This window comes from Centropristis striata, chromosome 8 (assembly GCF_030273125.1).
Source record: "Centropristis striata isolate RG_2023a ecotype Rhode Island chromosome 8, C.striata_1.0, whole genome shotgun sequence".
Taxonomy (NCBI): Eukaryota; Metazoa; Chordata; class Actinopteri; order Perciformes; family Serranidae; genus Centropristis; species Centropristis striata.
The window spans coordinates 15,272,567-15,291,912 of record NC_081524.1 but is presented as its reverse complement, the minus strand read 5'-3'; the positions used below and the strand labels follow the sequence as shown (position 1 = coordinate 15,291,912).

Below are 19,346 nucleotides of genomic sequence, written 5' to 3'. Positions count from 1 at the left end.
TTTTGCGATGTGGAAGTGTTTTAAAAATGTCACATGTGCTTTTATTTATCCCTTTATTTAATTGCTTTTTGTTTTTGTATATACTAAAGGAAGATAAAGTTGAAATAACTTGAATAAATTATTTATCAAAAAAAAATCACTCCAGTTTCATGATTTTTAATTCCATTTGAAATATTACTTGGATCTTGTTCAGGTTGTACTAACTACTGATTGTTGTACTAATTACTTTTATCTCTTTTTTTTATCCTGCTGTATCTTATTTTATCCTATTTATATTTTTATTTCTATTTCCCTGTTTTAATTGACTGTTTTCAATTGTGTCTTGCTGCTTTTAATGTGTATGTAAAGCACTTTGAATTACCTTGTGTTGAATTGTGCTATACAAATAAACTTGCCTTGCCTTGTCTTGCCTTACAGTCAATGAATAATCCAAATATCTGCATATTGTGCATTGTGCTGCAGTTCTGATCTTCATGAGCACCTGGAACCTGGCTCATCCCATCCACCTCTGTCTGGCCACTGGTATCAGCAGTCTCATAGCTAATCCGTCACTCCACCACTGCAGCGGCTCAGGAAGCTGCACTGAGCATGCTCGCTGCAGATGCAGCCTGTAGATGGAGCAAAGTGAAGAGGAGGAGAAAAAGGAGGAGAGAACGGCAGAGAGGGAGTCACACAGGGCTGGGATGCTGCTGCAGCTCTGAGAACAAGGGAAGATTTGTGACTGAAGGCACAGATGGAGTGTGAAAGGGGAATACAAATGACTGGGAGGTCAGATTTTCATCATCATCAAAGAGGAGAAGATATGTGATAAGGTAAAAAGATATCAGCATGGTGGAATGGGGTGATGGTTAAAATAGAAAAGAATAGTCTCTGGGGAAGTCCTGATGTGTCAAACAGTTTTTGTATCATGCATCCTCTGATTATCACCAAGACAATTGAAGAAATACAATTGTGTCTGCTTTTGATGCTGCATGATGGCAATATATGAGATTATTGAGTTAATCTATCATCTACAGGGACTCTTGGGCGGCGTAGAGATGTACGCCTTCTACTCCCTTTTAGTCTACATCTTCTACACTGTCTTTAAGAAGGAGGAAGAGGAGGATGCCTTGGAGGGGGCGTGTGGATCTTCCTCAGACGTATGTCTAGCCACATCATGTCCAGCTTTGGGGCTCCTCTGTCAGGAAAAAAAAAAAAACAATTGAGGGGAACATGCATGCTTGGCAAAAAGGCTCAGCAATAAAGGATGTAGAAATTGGTGGTGTTGTTGTTCTGCCTTTTGTGTGCAATTCTATGTATGCAATGTGTAAATATTATGACTCCAATGTATGTTGCCGTGCTCAGGATCCAGGAGCTGTTTCCATGGGAACAGGGAGCAGGAGAAGACATGGCCACACCTCCAAAATGGGGAAAAAGGCTTGTGTTCATCTTAGTGAATCCAGTGAGTGCTCAGACAGCTTTTTATTTATAGTCCAATGATAAATGCTGCCATATGATATGGATGAATAATACATTATCTGTGATATGGATATGTTCTACTATTTGATAATTTACTACACACATTCCTTTACTTTTTAATGTTGGTGTGATTTGTTGTCATGCAGGCAGTAGCAGTGACAGTGAGGAAGTGTCTCTGAGTGATGAAGGTGAAGAAAATGGCCCAGATATACCAGCATGCACTCCTCTGGCAGCTTTTCTGTCCTTCAAGCAGGAGGCAGAGAAGAGGAGGGCCTCACAGGTTCAGATAGAACCAACAGGAAAGGTAACAGAACTGTGTCATCACCTTCACTGAGCTGATACGTAAATGGGCAGTTTCCCTAATAGAAGCTTCTGCAGAGTTAAACTTTGTTTGTGCATATGTGCTGCCCAGTTGACAGACTCTCCCCTGGTGGCAGTGATGTCCCACTTGCTGAGTTTTCTGGAGCAGTACTCCCACTTCCAGCAGCTGCAGCAGCAGGCCGACCAGTACCGGGTCCAGCTGAAGAGGCACCGCGTCCAGCACCGACGCCAGATGAAAGCCCTGCGAGCATCCTACCGCCAGCGCCTCAGGGACAAAAACAGCATCATCAGCAGCCTGGAGGACGCCGTCAGCCAGACCCCCAGCCCACTGAGCGAGGGTGAGGGGGGAAAGGGAACGGTCACAGAGGGGGAGGAGAGAGGAAAGAAGGGATGGGGGGAGGGTGGAATTAAGGTGCAAGAGAGATTTCCATGCGGTGGGTGTGAGGATGATGAAAAACAGAGAGAAGTAGAGGTCAAGTGTCTGTTCTAATAACCACAAGCAGAAGTGGATCTGCTGGTGTGAAAAGAGAAGCAGACAATAGCACTGTGGACGAAAGGTAGATTTAAATCGTTACGAGATCATCTGATGTATAGAGGAAAATGGAAAAAGAAAGCAAATTCACATGTTCACATGTATTTCCACTGGGTTATATATTATCAGGCTTTGTGCACAGAAAATGCTTAATTTGGACATTTTGTATTTTCAAGATTAGGATTATCATTGAACTTGAATATACTCATTGAAAAACGCTTGAATTTTAACATAATCTGGTGTTTTCATCAACACAATCATTCACGTATATATTCATTAAATATCATGATTAAAACATCCAATCAAATTTTACATGAGCTGGTAAAAGCTGGTGAAATAAACAATATACATTGATTGCTGTGCGTACAAATGAATTCTGTAAACTTTATTTTCGCAATTGCATTCATAGTAACAATTTAGATGAGAAAGGCTTCAAGAGTCTTACATTTTTTGCTTTAGGTGCCTTGAAAGCGCTTGAATTTCTTTTCTCAAAATGCTTTAGGAACCTTGTTATGTAGACAAGAGAATTGTGGAAACACAGCAATTTTCCATTACTTACCATTAAATATATGAGTGAGATTTGGGAGGGAATCATCAATTCCTAAGACTGTGTCTTATGTAGTTAACTTCACTGTCCTGTGATGTGGGTTTTCCCATTTTTGCCTCAGCCTTTGTTTTCACTGCATACCTTTTTATAAAAGAATACAGACACCAGCTGATGAGCAGACTGATTAGATTGATGCTGGTGTTTGTGTAAGTGGAGAGGCCAGACTCACACTGTACAGCTGTCACTGAGCTGAAAGCTTTAGATGTGTGTATCTGCTGTGTTTCAGGTATGACCAGATGGTTGTATGACCTCATAGCAGAGGGGTGGCTGTTCCAAGTACACTGTTGCTTTTCTGTGCATATGCACCACTTGTTAACAAGTACATGAAGCTGCAGACAGATTAGATTCCTGTCCTGAGGCTGGCTGGCTGGCTGACACAGCCTCAGAGAAATATGCCAATCTGTACGATAGCGTGTGTAATATGATCCGTTCTGTGTGTAACCAGAACAGATCATATGAGTCTCAGTGTGTAGGTGTGTTTAAAGACGGTACCTCGTGCACACTGATTCTCATTAGTCACAGGACAAAGATACATGGTTCTGCAGCGAGGGTCTTTGGTACTGGGATAGTGACTCTGTGGCTCTCTGTCATGAATAAAACATGCCTCTGAGTGATGTTTTATTCCCTGCAAATGCACTTACAAGGCCCGGCACATGCAAGGAGCCACGTGTACTTGTGTTGGACTATAAATAGCCTGGAGTCCATGTCCCCGGGTTACAAGGATGTTTGGTTTTATTGTTTGTTTACTGTAATGCAACGTGCAGACCTAAGTGGAGGAGTGATGCTTCTTGGATGTGCAGTATTTCCACCACTAGTGCATTTTGGCTGCCTTGTGAACTTCTTTTTGGTATTTGAATTTATGAATTAATGAATGGCTGGTGCTCCATTCAGTGATCATTCATTAAGATTTTTTTCCAGTTGGAGAAAATCATTTTTTCATAATTTCAAGCTGCTGTCATAAAATATCAAAAACTATCTCAGTGCCTCTGCAGACTTTGCATGTAGTGATGCACAGCTGTGACCTCTCCTCCATATTTTTTAGTTTTTTTTGTCTTCCTGATGCAACCACCTCTCCCTGCACCATTGTGACACAGCAAACCTGACATAGCGTGTTGATATAATTAGCATAAGGCCCTGCAATGTAAATCAGGGGTGACAGAGCCTGATAAATCATTGAGGAGGAATAAAGTGATTAAAATACTGTTGGGCATGCTGCTCAGGTTCCTGGTGAACAATAGAGGAGTTTTAGGAGGTTGTTGCAACATATAAATCCTGCAGGGCTGCACGTGAGAAGCTGCAGTAATCCTGTGCAGGTCTGCAAAGTTACCCAGGAGACTTGTAAGTGGAAGCGATAATGTTAACTTCACTGCAATGCACGGTGACTACATGGTGCGTAAAAGAGCTCTAAGTGCATATTTAATGTTCATTAATATTTACACACACAGAAGCATTCAAGCATACTGTAGAAATGAGTCATAACTGGAAACATATAATATAGAAAACAGGTTAGAGGAAGTTCAGAGGATGTTGGCAGGTAATATTTCTTGGTCACCGCATATGATTATGGTGATAATAATGATTAAGGTGATGATGATTCAGAGGCTGATGATAGTTTTGGTTATTTATGTCCCCCAGGCGAGTGCAGCAGTGACGCAGGGACACAAGCTGGCGTTCACAGGCTGGTGGAGTCTCTGTACGGTCTGCAGGGTGAGAGGAGTAAACTGAGAGGAGAACTCCGTCTGCTGCACTCCCAGCTGGAGCAGAAGGAGAAGGACAGACACTCGCGTATACAGGCCTTTCAACAGCAGGTAGGAAGCTGTGTATTAGTAAAATTCGATTTGATTTTGATTTGATTGAGAATTTATTTGAACACAAAGTAAAAGATGAACATTTAACCCTCTATGGTATGCATTATGATGCCTGTTAAGAAAAAAAAGTTCGGAGTGCTTTTTTGTCTTAAAATACACAAAACAAACATAACCTGAAGAAATTTTATAATTCTTGTTTTTGTGGAAGTTTTGGGGTTTGTTAGCCCGTAGGCAACATTGTATCATAACGGTGCACAAGTGAAAAAGAAAGTTTTTAAAATTATTTTAACATCATTTATTTAATAAACGTGTAAAAGATTCAGTAGCTTCAACAGGGAACAATACAAAACATTTTACATTTAAATACATTATAAAAGGAACTTTTTTAACCGGTTTCTTGTCTGAATTTTGCCGGTAGGAAACATTGAACCATTGAACCAACGACTCATTAAAATGAATGTCTTGAACAGTCTAAGTGTATGAAACTATCAAAAATGAAGGTTTACTCACTTATAAGTAGAAATATATTTTTTTCCAGATGGAAAAGGGCCAGGAAATGGCGTTTTGAGTGATTTTTTTTTTTGTGGCGCAGAATGGCAAAGTTGTTTCCCTTGGAAAAGTCTGCAAAATAGGGTTTCAATATGGCCTCCTGGGTTCCCTATACTCTTCCCTCTTTTTTAAAGTATCGCATCACTCAAAAACATGCATTCTAGAAATTTGACAGGCCAAAAATGGGGGCAACACCGTACCATAGAGGGTTAAAAACAAACGAACAACAATAAATACAAGACAACAACATAAAATGAAACAACAACAAGACTCAACACTTATTTGTGTTCAAAAGGAGTCAAAGCTTATTACATCCCTTCTCCCTATGTTAATTTACTATATTCAGTTATATAACCATAATATTTATATATATGTATGTATAACACATAGTAATGTAGTTTATAAACTCATTATTACCATTATTAACACACATAACTTGTTATTAACTTACAAACACATAAGTACACATACACCCATGTAGTCATAATGAGACAACAATGAACAAACAAACAACAATAACACACAAAAAAGAAAAAATAGTAACACATTTAAAAAATAAAACGTCAACAATAACCACCTACTGTCATTTTACACACCCACAAATACTATATCCATGCTAGCTTAAACACCACAAATGATAACAATTAAAATTAGAATTGATAATAATTAGGTTTTTTTTCATGCACATGAGAGATTTTTGGAGACCGAATTACATGCCAGTCTTCATAAATAGAAAGCAGAATTGCAGAATTAAATAATTTCCACATCATGCTACAAATAATAGGATGCAATAGGGAGTTAAACATGTGCATATTTAAAAATCTGTTCTTTATTCAACATATAACACTTCTCTTTTTTTTGTTGCACAGATTGATGAGCTCAAGAGTGGCATAGAGGAGCGTGAGGAGGAGCTGTCACGGCTGAGAACAGCCACCGTAAGCACTGGGAACCATTGATTTAATCATTTGTCAAGGATTTGTCACTTTGCATGTCATCAGCAAAGCTGCCAGCTGCCCACACGCTCTGAATGAAAGGCCATGCTGTAAAAATGCCACACACAGTCAGCATGCCTTGTACGACACCTCAATTATAAATCCATTATCAAGAAACACTCGTCTACAAGGGTATATATGTGAGGAATGCTGCTTTAGACACATTGTTATGCTGAACCTCATGTTTCATGTCCTCAGGGGGCTACAGACTCGGAGAAGCGTGTTCTGTGTCTGTCAGCAGAGAACGAGAGTCTGAAGCAGAGCCTGACGGTGACCCAGGGCCTCCTGCAGCAGCTGTCCACCATCCCCTCCCAGTCCAGCACCATGCTCCTCAAGGTGAGACAAGCTGAGACCCCACTGACCTTAGTGACTGATTAACACATCCACATGTAGTGACGTTTCAAGCTGGATGCTTTTCTTTAGTCGGTTATACATACAGAGACGACATCTTTAAATATAGACGCTCCAGTAAGAAAAATCACAGGATACTCCCAGAAAAAAACACACAACGAATTTATGTTCCCTAAACGTGGCAGTTAACCCTTTGATGCACAACATGGGTCTAAAGTGACCCGACTCTGAGTTTTTATTTTCTATATCTTTTCAATAAATTAATTTCATCATTCAGTATTCCAGGTTTTCCTCAATCAATTTGTTTTTGATTATCATACATCCTAATTTTTTGTTTTTTCATTTCTTACTTTTTGCATAAAAACCCTTTTTGTATCACTACGCTTCTAATGCACAACATGGGTCAGAAATGTCATTATGGGGTATTGTGTGTGTATAATTTTAAGGAAAAATGAATTTAATCAATTTTGGAATAAGGCTGAAACATTAAAAAAAATGTGGAAAAAGTGAAGCGCTGTGAAAACCTTCCAGATACACTGTATGTGTGACAAAATGATACATAAACATGTTAAATATATTAAATATATGAGTGTGGAAAGTAACTATTTGAAACAAATTACTATTATTATAGTATTAGGTCATTTAATTTTAAATCAAATTTGGATGAATGAGCCATTTGTGACCCATGTTGTGCATTAGGAGGGTTGTCCATATGTTGTGCATCAAAGGGTTAATAAAAACACATGTAGAAAACATAGAAAAATAGCTGCCATATTTTTGGTTATTTGGTTATTATAATAACCAAAATCATTATCAAGGAAACCATAGAAAATGTCTAGATATCAGCTCTTAAATTAAACACTTATGAGCTATTTTTGTTGTTATCATTATATTTGTACCAGGCATTATAATGAACAAGAAAATGAAGAGAGCAACGGTGGTCTAATCATTTTTTCCATCACTGTATATATGTCCGGATCAACAAACTTCACAAATCAAAGTGCATGGTTATCATTTTATGTTTAGGATAATACCACAATAAGTAGCCCAGATTCCCCCAGGACAACATCAACATCAACAGCGTGTGGTATTTGGATGTGCCGCCCACTGTGCATTGTGAGCTAACTGCAAAAACAAATATTGAAATGTGTTTTCTTTTAATTTGCTTGGCTAGGAGAATGAAAACCTCCGCAGCAGAGTGCAGCAGCTGGAGATGTCACTGCAGCAGCGTGGGGAGCAGCTGTCACAACTGGAGCGACAGAGCGAACAAAGCGAGTGGAGGAGAGGAGAGGAGCTGAGGAAACGAGAGGACAGAGTGAGGGACCTTCAGCTGGAGCTGGACAGAGAGAGAGGAAAGGAGCCGGTGGTGAAGGTAAACACTACCTCAGAACCTGGTCTCACAGGAATCCGTGGAATAGCCACGGAATCATTCAAATTTCCGTGAAACTGACACGGATTCCGCTACAATGCAAGTTAATGACATACAGTACAGGCCAAAAGTTTGGACACACCTTCTCATTCAATGCGTTTTTCTTTATTTTCATGACTATTTACATTGTAGATTCTCACTGAAGGCATCAAAACTATGAATGAACACATATGGAATTATGTACTTAACAAAAAAGTGTGAAATAACTGAAAACATGTCTTGTATTTTAGATTCCTCAAAGTAACCACCCTTTGCTTACTACAATATAAGACATGTTTTCAGTTATTTCACACTTTTTGTTAAGTACATAATTCCACATGTGTTCATTCATAGTTTTGATGAATTTACAATGTAAATAGTCATGAAAATAAAGGAAACGCATTGAATGAGAAGGTGTGTCCAAACTTTTGGCCTGTACTGTATATGACATATCCCGTGGCTATTCCAACATACAAAGTGATTATGTACATTCACTGAGTGAATATTTAGAAAATAAAACATATATTTCTCGCTAGAAATGTGATCAAAATCCATTTTTATGCAGAAACTAAGTCAAAATATTGATTTTTTCAATAAAAATGAGAGAACTGTCCGCCATGTTTTTTGTTCTGACCGCTGGGATCTTGAAAGTCATGTGACTTGGAACAAACCAATAGGAACAAATATCCATGGAATAGCCACGGGATATGACTGTCATTAACTTGCATTGTAGCGAAATCCGTGTCAGTTTCACGGAAATTTGAGCGATTCCGTGGCTATTCCACGGATTTTGAGTTAAGCGAATCCGTGGCTATTCCACGGATTCCTGTGAGACCAGGTTCACCTCAGAGTCGTCATTTCTTCTTATAAAGAAGCAAAAATGAACAAAATGGTGACAAAATTCACAATACCTCCTTAATCTTAGTAGATGATGCTGATCAGATGTTTTTTTTCATTCTCAGTATGTCACACAGACTGTGGAGGTGGAATCACCGGCCACATTAAAGCAGCTGACCAAAGCCAGACAGAGGAACGAACTGCTGTCTGATAAACTGTCCAATCAGAATGAGCGGTGCAAGCAGCTGGAGGAACACATCAGGAAGTCTGATGAATACAGCTGTAACCTGCAGCACAAGGTAACAAACACAGAGAACTCATGCAAACTGGTTTGGTGGGAGCTCTTATCTGTCATAGCTGCTAAGTTTTTCATACACAGTAATTTAAATTCAAAGAACTTTATTTTTCCGTTAGGAACTTCACATGTGGAGGAGCAGCAACAATACAACAATACATACAATAAACAAACTTGAAAAATCAGAAAATGTTCAGAAAAATCTTTGCTGAGCCTAGTGAAATAAATAAGTTACTAATACCTCCATAGTGGAGGGGCAATAAATAACAGTTAAAAAAATAAAAGTAAAAAAGTCCAGGTGTTAAAAGAGAGAGGAGACAGTTAAAAAACACACCAATTAAACTGATGCTAACATGCAGTATGAAATAATTTTGAGTGATATCTATGTTTATAGAGGTAAATAGTTGTGCTATACCAGGCAGCAAGCTGGACAATGATTGTAAGGTGGGCTTTTGACAATAATGCTCCATAATAATGCAAAAATAACCATCAGCTCATGACTGGTGGCTGCTGGTAAATTGGCAACAAATCCCAGATGGTCCTCCTGAGGCCATCCACTCTAATATGACAAATTAAAGAGACTGGAGTTGGAGTCCAGAGGGGTAAACTGTTTAGAGAACAGATGATCAAAGGAGAGAAAATCAAAGACCAAAGGAGGAAGCTCCCAATTTGCTGCTGGAAATTCACAACCCGGATCAATTTCATTGACAGATGAAGTCATTACATAGCTGAGCCTGCACAGATTGGACCAGCCGAGCTGACAGATTGACAAATTGCTGTGCTGAACTTTTTACAGATTGCAGCGTATGAGCGAGAAATCAGTAAACTGAGAGAGGAGCTGCTGAAAGAGATCGGACACTTGGAGGAGAGGAAGGAGGAAGCTGTGAAGGCTGCAGCCACCTGCTCAGCAGAACACTTTCAGAACCTCCAGGACCAATTCTTCAGTGAGTTACACCAAATAGGGAAAGGGAAGAGGTGTCTTGAAAGTGATAGCTCAATATTTTGGGAGATAAGTTTATTTAACCTCCTGAGAACCTGCGTCCTCATATGTGGACATTTCATTTTAGGTTTTCTGGACCTTATATTTCATTCTGCTGAACTATAACTATGCACTCTAGAATAAGAACAATACATCAATCAGTGTAAAAATCAGATGGCAGCATCTTGGTAAAGTCAATGAACAGCTTTTACCCAGACAAAAGTGGACCAGGTACCAAAGCTGATCAGATTTTATGGCTAAAACTTGTGTATTTGTGCTTAATAATGTTTGTAGTTTGATGTTCTGTGCAAGTTTGACTATTTTTAGCAATAGCAACACGTTCCGACACTGCTAATCAGGAAGTACTCATTTGAAAACGAATAGACTTTAACTATCATTCTTCCAAAGAGAGGGTGTAAATGTAAGGAAATAAAAGTTTTATTCACTGGTGAATTAATTGCGTTATACAGTAAAATTAACCCATTATTTTTTTTCAAAAACTAATTCCTGTTCAAAGACAACGCTTAGTTTTTGTATTTATCAGGTCCTACAAATCCAAAATATCTTGGAGAAACTAACAACACATACCAAACAAAAGCTTGGCTCTCAGGAGGATAATTTAATGCAGAGAGTTAGATGATACCACTTTTGTGTCTGTGTAGGAAATATAAAGCTGCAGCTTGTAGATGGATATCTTAGTTTAGCCTAAAAACTGGAAATATATGCTGTTTATTGTACTTTTTATAGTCTATGTCTATGCACATAACCCATGTGTAAAATTGCAACTTGACATTTTTTGCACATCATTTTTGTACAGATTAAATTCATAAAATACAACACAATAGATAGAAAGATTTAGAGCCTGGTAGGGAGATAATACCTCTGCGCAAAGCCACACTAGCTGTTTTCCCCTGATTCCAGTCTTTATGCTAAGCTAAGCTAAGCTAAGCTAACCAGCCACTGGCTATAGCCTTATATTTAACAGACAGATATGAGAGGATCAATCTTCTCATCTAACTCACAAAAAGAGAGCAAAAATTGCATTTCCCAACATGTCAAACTATTCCTTTATATATATTTATTGAGGAATAATTGATTCTATTTGGGTTTTTATGTTTGTCAGGCTTGCAGAAGCGTTTGACCGCTCTCCCTCCAACTCTACGCTCCATGAAAACAGACTACACCAGTCTGAGGAGCCAGGTTAGAAACTTCTCAGACTTTTACGGAGCAGCTATCAGCGACGCAAAAAAACAGGTATGTACATGACAACACATCATGGCTCTGTCCCTGTATTTAAGGGAGTGATATCAAATCGACAAGCCTTGTAAAGAATATTTTTTGTTGTATTTTGTCAGATTTCAGCAGCTATCAGTGAGATGTCTGAAGCCAACAAAGATCTCCTAGAGAAATACAGGAAGGAGGTGGCGCTGCGCAGGAAGTACCACGAGCAGCTGGTGGAACTTAAAGGTATGCAGAGAAAGCAAATAAAAACCAGGCTGCTTTCTGCTCTCACACTGCCTTGTGTTGTGTTGAAATAATTGAGACATGGTTGAGTATTTGTGGGGTTTATTCTTCACAGGAAAAATGGGAAAAACACAGGCGTTACACAGGAGCCACACAGGTCTTTTACTATATCACACAATAAATGATATAGCCTAAACTACATTATAAACAACATGAAAATACAAAAACTCTCTTACACACCTCTCACAGTCTAAAAAAATCATTTTACCAACATATCTCATTTTTTATAGTGCAAAAATATTAAGAACATGAGCTAAATTAAACAACTGGCATACCTTCACAGGAAAAATGGAAAAAAACACAGCCACTCTCCACCCTCTAAAAGAAAAATACAATTAAAAGTCACATAAACCACAATAAAACTATACATGACACATGAAATAACACAATTTCAAATCAGCATAAAAGAGAGAGAAATAAAAAAAAAACGTTTCAACTAGCATAAGGCTTAGTTAGCTAACTCTGAATGCATAACTAGATTTAAAATTAAATTTATAAATTGCAAGTCATTGTAAGCTTGATCAACAGATTCATAAGCTTCTTACATAACATTATATATGAACATATTGTGGTTTTGAATGGAAAAAATAGTGAAAATAAATAGAGAGAAAGAGAGAGTGCTCTTTGACGCTAGGTGGTGTCACGCCAAAACAACTCCCCAGAGGAACAAAAGGCATGAATTGATGACCACCATGGGAACTTTTTTACAGGCAGAAAATAATTATATTTTTGGGGAAGTTCACAACACAAAAAAAATATTAAAAAATATTTTGTTTAGGGAAAACAAATAAACAAAATTAAATAAAAAAAATTGACCTGGCTACACAGACATTAACATCTGTCTCATTAACTGTTCCCCCTGGTTTAAGGCAACATCCGCGTGCTGTGTCGTGTGAAGCCGGTGCTGAAGGAGGACCAGCACGAGGAGGGCCAGTCTGTGGTGGTGACCACAGACCCCAACAACGAGTCCTCACTCAATGTGCTCAACAAAGGAAAGGGACGCATCTTTGAACTGGACAAGGTCTTCCACCCTCAGGCCACACAGGAAGAGGTATGAGAATAACAGGATATGCAGGGAATATCATTGTAACAAGCAGAGCCGGCCCAAGCCTCCATGGGGCCCTAAGCAGAATTCAATTTTGGGGCCCTCTATTTCTGCCAATAATATTGATTGTTGATCATTCACACACCTACTATAAACTCATTGCGGCTCTGTCAGTGTTGTTTTCATGATCCTATTGTCAGCCTGATATGTCTTTACACATTAATGGGGGTGGCCCAATGCAATAATAATACAAATAATACCAATGAATAAATGATGTCCAGGGTGTCACATAATATTAGTATTATTGTTTTTTTAATCTCAAAATGTAGCACATTCAACTAGAAGAGCGAGCTAGGGTTGATTTACACATCGTTCCAAATGGTAAAATATATTTAAAAAACCTATATTATATATATTTTATATGTAATATAATAATATATTACATATAAAAAAATAAATAAATAAATAATAATAAACCAGTGTCATCTGGTTTATTAATTATGGCTTTAAAAACTGCAACAGCAATGTGCAGCAAACAATTTGTGCAAACAACAAATCTCAAACTATATATAGTAGCCGGATGCAAAAACAACTAGCTAATTTGCTATTAACAGCTACACAAACCTCTTTGATAAACAATCCATTACCAAGACAACATACCTTTATCTTGGCATTTTTAAATGAAATAAAAAATATTGTTTTGAATTGCTCTTGGGGGCCCCCTAGTGGCCACGGGGCCCTAAGCAGTCGCTTAGTTCGCTTATGCCTTGGACCGGCTCTGGTAACAAGAACTCTAACCCTTTGTTTGGTTTCATCAGGTCTTTCAGGAGATTGAGCCTCTTGTGACGTCCTGCATCGATGGCTACCATGTCTGCATATTTGCCTATGGACAGACTGGCTCTGGAAAAACCTACACCATGGAGGTATAGTTTCTAGTTTTACAGCATCATTTAAGTCAGTGAGTGACGACTATGAACCCATTTCCACCAATGTGATGAAAAACAAGATCCTGTAGGTCATTATAATGAGACATTTTATTGAAATAATGATGTAGTACAGGGGTGGTCAACCTGTGGCTCCAGAGCCTCATGTGGCTCTTTAGGCCGCCTGCAGGGTCTCCCCGTGGTTGAGACAAAAAAAATTATATACATATTTTTACATTAAAATGTTCATTTATCAATGGTGTAGACCAAAAGCTATTTGTATTCCTCAATTGTAAAATTGTATAGCCTTTTTACAGCATATTAAAAAAGACATTTAAGTCAACTAAGATGTGCTTCATAGCTTAAGAAAGTCTCCGGCCCACGCCTTAACTTTTAAGTTTTGCCAATTTTGAGTTTAGTTTTGAGTTCCCCGAGATAGACTAGTTTTCAAAATCATATTAATAAATGCTCAATATGACTATTAATAATGTTTGTAGGCTAATTTAGACTTATTAGGCTGTTTAATTTTCATTTTAGGCTCAATATAAGGTTTGCGGCTCCATTCCACGATTTTCTCTTTTTTTTGGCCAACAGTGGCTCTTTAGTTAGTAAAGGTTGCCCACCCTGATGTAGTATTTCAAAATAACGAGAAACCTTTTCAAAATAATGACTTGCTTGTCTCAAAATGAATTTCACCTCAAATTAAAAGACTTAATGTCTCCTTTTCAAAATAAGGGCTTACCTTGAAATTGTGACTTAGTATTGTAAAATAATGGCTTTATCTCAAAAGGTGAGAAACTCTCAAAATAATGAGAAGTATAATGATTTACTTGCCTCTAAATAATGACTTAGTATTGCAAAAATAATGACTTTATCTCAAAATAAGGTGAAACTCTCAAAATAATGACTAACTTATCCTGAAATAATAACTTTGGACCTCAAAATAATGACTTAAAATCTCAAAATAATGTGAATCCTTCTAAAAAAAAATTGAGACTTTTGGGCTTCTATAACACACAGCAGATTTATGTAGCCACTGTACATATCAGTACAGGTATTCAATCAGTAATGTAGGCTGAAGGCTGAGTATCATTTAACCTTTTTAGGGCAGTGTGGAGAACCCAGGCATCAACCAGCGAGCCCTGAAACATCTCTTCAGTGAGATCGAGGAGAGGAAGGACATGTGGTCCTACACGGTCACAGTCAGCTCTGTGGAGATCTACAACGAGGTGCTAAGGTACAAAATACTGCACCTCTCATATCTTTTAGCCTGCAATATATTAGACCTACTACTAGCTATATGTTTTAATGCTGGTGCATTTTGTTTCCCAGAGACCTGCTGAGTAAGGACGGAGAGAAACTGGACATTAAGATCAACCCGGACGGAACAGGGCAGCTCCATGTGCCGGGCCTCAGGGTCATCGAAGTGAAAAGCTTTCAGCACATAAAGAAGGTGACGCAGCGTGTTTAAACCAATCTGTACCTGGGTGGTTGACGTGACGCTCAATTTTTGTGTTCCCAGTGACAAATATTACTAAAATGTGATAATATTTCATTAAAATTAATGTTTTAATATGCAGTTCATTCTTCTACATCTAATCCATCTGCAAACAATGAGTATCGTTCTTCAACTATGCAAATATTCTGTTTTGAACATGACATTTGTCCACCGGTGCAACTGTCCTAGGTAGCATTACTTATCTTAGAACAACTGTAATTTAATGAAAAATTCATCTAAATACATTAAAATACTTGAATGCATGTCATACGAGTGTTTACTTAATGAATCTAGAGGATAGAAGTGTTAAGGTCCCTATGTAGAGTTATTATGACACATTACATTTTGTCCTCCTGGAGCAACGGCATGATGTCGATATAAAACAGGCATTATTGTGACCACCCCATTACTGAGAGGGGTCCTTCCAGAACCAGGAAGGACAGAAGACATCTCTGGACACAAGATCACTTCTGGCTCAAATATTTTCATAATATTACTATTTCCGTGCAGTGTTGGAACTGGTCGTCTTAAGGTATTCCTTTGGTACAACGCAGTTTAAGTATTGATATGAATATTTTTATTTATTGATTGATCATTGAAAATAATGTAAATTGATAAAAAATATTCATAACTAATATGCCTTGGGCTTATCTATCTTATCTGTCCAACATTCTCTGAATTTAATAATGACATTCTTTATTTTGTTGCACCGGTGGACACATTTTAGGACTACCACACCAAAAAGTTAATAATATGCTAAATATATGAAGAATTAGAAATGAACACATTCAGTTTTGAATTATTCACATATAAGGCAATATAACTGTATGTCATTTGACATATATTTTTGAATTATTCTTTTTTTCACTTTGAATTTGAGTTCACATCAACCACCCACTTATAGGATACTGGATTACCATTCACTGTAAGATTAAATCATGACACTTATGCTGAATATTCTTGTCTTTAAGATTTTATCCATGGCCCGAAGAAATAGGATCACGTTTGGCACTCAGATGAACCAGCACAGCTCCCGCTCCCATGCTCTCCTCTGCATCACCGTTCAGGGCACCGACCTCGCCACCGGCTCCAAAACTACCGGTCAGTCACACACACATGGCTCCTTCTCCAGGAAAAGTGTTTGAAATTCTCCTATATACTCCTAATACTATTAATATTGGCTATAAATCTGAATCAGATTCAGCAATCCTCTTTGATTTCCTCTGTTTAATTAAAGCTAAGTGCAGTCTTTCCCAACGGATACCACTGTGAATATCTGCAGTCTTTGACAAGAAGAAAGGTTGAGAAAGAGAAGCTGCTGATCAAGATTCAGTCAGACTCGTGGGTTCAGAGATGACCGTCTTCATCGTTTCACTTTTCTTTCCTCAGGCAAGTTGAACCTGGTGGACCTGGCTGGCTCAGAGAGAGTCTGGAAGTCTGGTGCCGAGGGCGAGAGGCTGAAAGAAGCCCAGAATATTAACCGCTCCCTGCTGTCGCTGGGGGACGTAATCCAGGCGCTGAGAGCGCGGCAGACTCATATCCCCTTCAGGAACTCTCGCCTTACCTACTTATTACAAGACTCCCTGGGCAAAGGCAGCAAAACTGTCATGGTGGTGCAGGTGAGATTAATGCTCCAAATTTACAGATTTTCAGCCTTGTAAGTCTGATAGTTCTGATTTAAACCTGCACCTGCACTTAAAATGATCCCTTTAAGTTTTTAACCCTTTGATGCAGGATTTTGATGGACACATAGGACATTGAGGTTTTTATTTTCTAAATCTTTGCAATAAAATAATTTCATTATTTAGTATTCCAGGATTTCCTAAATCAACTTGTTTTTCATCATCATACATCCTAATTTTTTGTTTTTCATTTCTTACTTTTGGAATAAAAACCCTTTTTGTATCACTACGCTTCTAATGCACAACATGGGTCAAAAAATTTCATTATGGGGGTATTGTGTGTATAATTTTTAGGAAAAATGAATTTAATCAATTTTGGAATAAGGCTGAAACATAAAAAAATGTGGAAAAAGTGAAGTGCTGTGAAAACCTTCCAGATACACTGTATGTGTGTGACAAAATGATACATAAACATGTTAAATATATTAAATATATGAGTGTGGAAAGTAACTATTCATTCATTCATTCATTCATTCCCATTAACCGCTTATCCGCAATCGGGTCGCGGGGGGCTGGAGCCGATCCCAGCTGTCATTGGGCGAGAGGCGGGGTACACCCTGGACAGGTCGCCAGACTATCGCAGGGCTGGAAAGTAACTATTTGAAACAAATTACTATTATTATAGTGTTAGGTCATTTAATTTGAAATCAAATTTGGATGAATGAGTCATTTTTGACCCATGTTGTGCATTAGAAGTGTTGTCCATATGTTGTGCATCAAAGGGTTAATTTCACACTTATTTATGAGTCTTGTTCTGTTTCAACCTTTCTCCTGCAGGTGTCTGCTCTGGAGAGTAATGTGGGTGAGACGTTGTGCTCACTGAAGTTTGCCCAGAGGGTTTGCAAGGTGGAACTGGGTCCTGCAGCCAGGAAGATTGAATCTGGTGGAGGACAGTGTGACTGACAGCTTTTGCATCAGCCACTTCCTCTGATCACCAGGAAGCCATGAATGCACCAGTCAAATTATCACCCAACCAACAAACCAACTGCAACCAACAGCAATCCTGCTCAAGGGCTAAATCTGTGGAGGTCTGTGTGGCACCCAAATGCCAACCTTTTGAGGTTCGGTATTAAAGGCCTCCTCTCTGCCATTTTCTGCTTCTGACAAGTGATAACTAATTATCATTAGCTAATCTGCATGCAGGAGTATTTATTCTTCCACTCTGAGTGCCAAAACAACCTCTGATTCCCCCACATTGTTAAGATTTGATGTTTCCTTGAACTACGATATCTTAGTTTCCTTTTATTAAATACCAAGATCCAGGATTTATTCAATCAGTTTTTTCTGGCAGATCATCATAGTATTTAGAGCGATTTTCTCCTTTTTTTTGGCCAACAGTGGCTCTTTAGTTAGTAAAGGTTGCCCCCCCCCCCGATGTAGTATTTCAAAATAACGAGAAACCTTTTCAAAATAATGACTTGCTTGTCTCAAAATGAATTTCACCTCAAATTAAAAGACGTAATGTCTCCTTTTCAAAATAAGGGCTTACCTTGAAATTGTGACTTAGTATTGTAAAATAATGGCTTTATCTCAAAAAGTGAGAAACTCTCAAAATAATGTGAAGTATAATGATTTACTTGCCTCTAAATAATGATTTAGTATTGCAAAAATAATGACTTTATCTCAAAATAAGGTGAAAATAATGACCTCTGAACCTCTGATTCCCCCACATTGTTAAGATTTGATGTTTCCTTGAACTACAATATCTTAGTTTCCTTTTATTAAATACCAAAATCCAGGATTTATTCAATCAGTTTTTCTGGCAGATCACCATAGTATTTAGAGCAGCATCATGTTCAAACAGGTTCTACAAGCTTCCAGAGCAACGATATCAACACTCTTTTTACAGTAATAATCATCTTGCTATAAATGTCTGTGGTTTGTGAGCTTCGTCTACATTTTTGAAGATTGTAGTGTGTAGGGGAATCTGTTTTGTAGTCAAAGTATGGGCTATTAATCATTTCAATGACACTTGAGTCACATATTAATGTAGTTTTTTTGTGAGCTTCAGAAGAGCAGTGACTGAATGCGTTGTGTTTCTCTTAAAGAGCCTTGATCATTTGAGAAAAGAGGTTTGCTGTTGAAGGGAGCAGGTGGCCTTGTATTAAGAGTGGCAGTATAATGAACTGTGCAATATCCTCCTAATGGAGGAGACAGTTTGGGAAGAAGCACTTTATTGTGAAAGACGAGGACCATTTCAGTTCAGAACAGGTATTTAGGTGCTTGCAATAGATCTCACTAGTGAATGTTTTACCAAAAAGCGCTTATTGTTATCTGTTCATCATTGTTCCTCTATTTATCACCCACTGGATCAAACCGAACTTGATTCAATAGTAGCAAAACATTAATGTTGCAGTAAGTTTCATGAGTGCATAGGAGTCACTTGATGATGACTAGAGAGTGAGAATTTTCTGAATAAATATGATGTATTTAAAAAGAGTCTTTATTGTATTTTTCATCAAAATATGTGTCGATATGATATATTTAATTATATATGACGTGATGGATCACCCACCTTTAAATGAATGAAAATAATC

General features: G+C 38.1%; 1 protein-coding gene across 1 annotated transcript; it reads left to right on the top strand.

Moving 5' to 3' along the window:
* The first annotated feature begins 503 nt into the window (after positions 1-503).
* si:ch211-257p13.3 (kinesin-like protein KIFC3) lies at positions 504-19,246 on the top strand. The gene is made up of 20 exons (XM_059339437.1): positions 504-812; positions 1,017-1,139; positions 1,345-1,441; positions 1,605-1,762; positions 1,871-2,117; positions 4,554-4,726; positions 6,145-6,210; positions 6,466-6,603; positions 7,793-7,990; positions 8,989-9,162; positions 9,955-10,102; positions 11,261-11,391; positions 11,493-11,604; positions 12,531-12,712; positions 13,525-13,629; positions 14,736-14,866; positions 14,962-15,082; positions 16,099-16,228; positions 16,517-16,746; positions 17,587-19,246. The coding sequence occupies exons 2-20, from the start codon at positions 1,038-1,040 to the stop codon at positions 17,710-17,712; spliced, it is 2,769 nt and encodes a 922-aa protein (XP_059195420.1). The 5' UTR covers positions 504-812; positions 1,017-1,037; the 3' UTR covers positions 17,713-19,246.
* Positions 19,247-19,346: the final 100 nt, after the last annotated feature.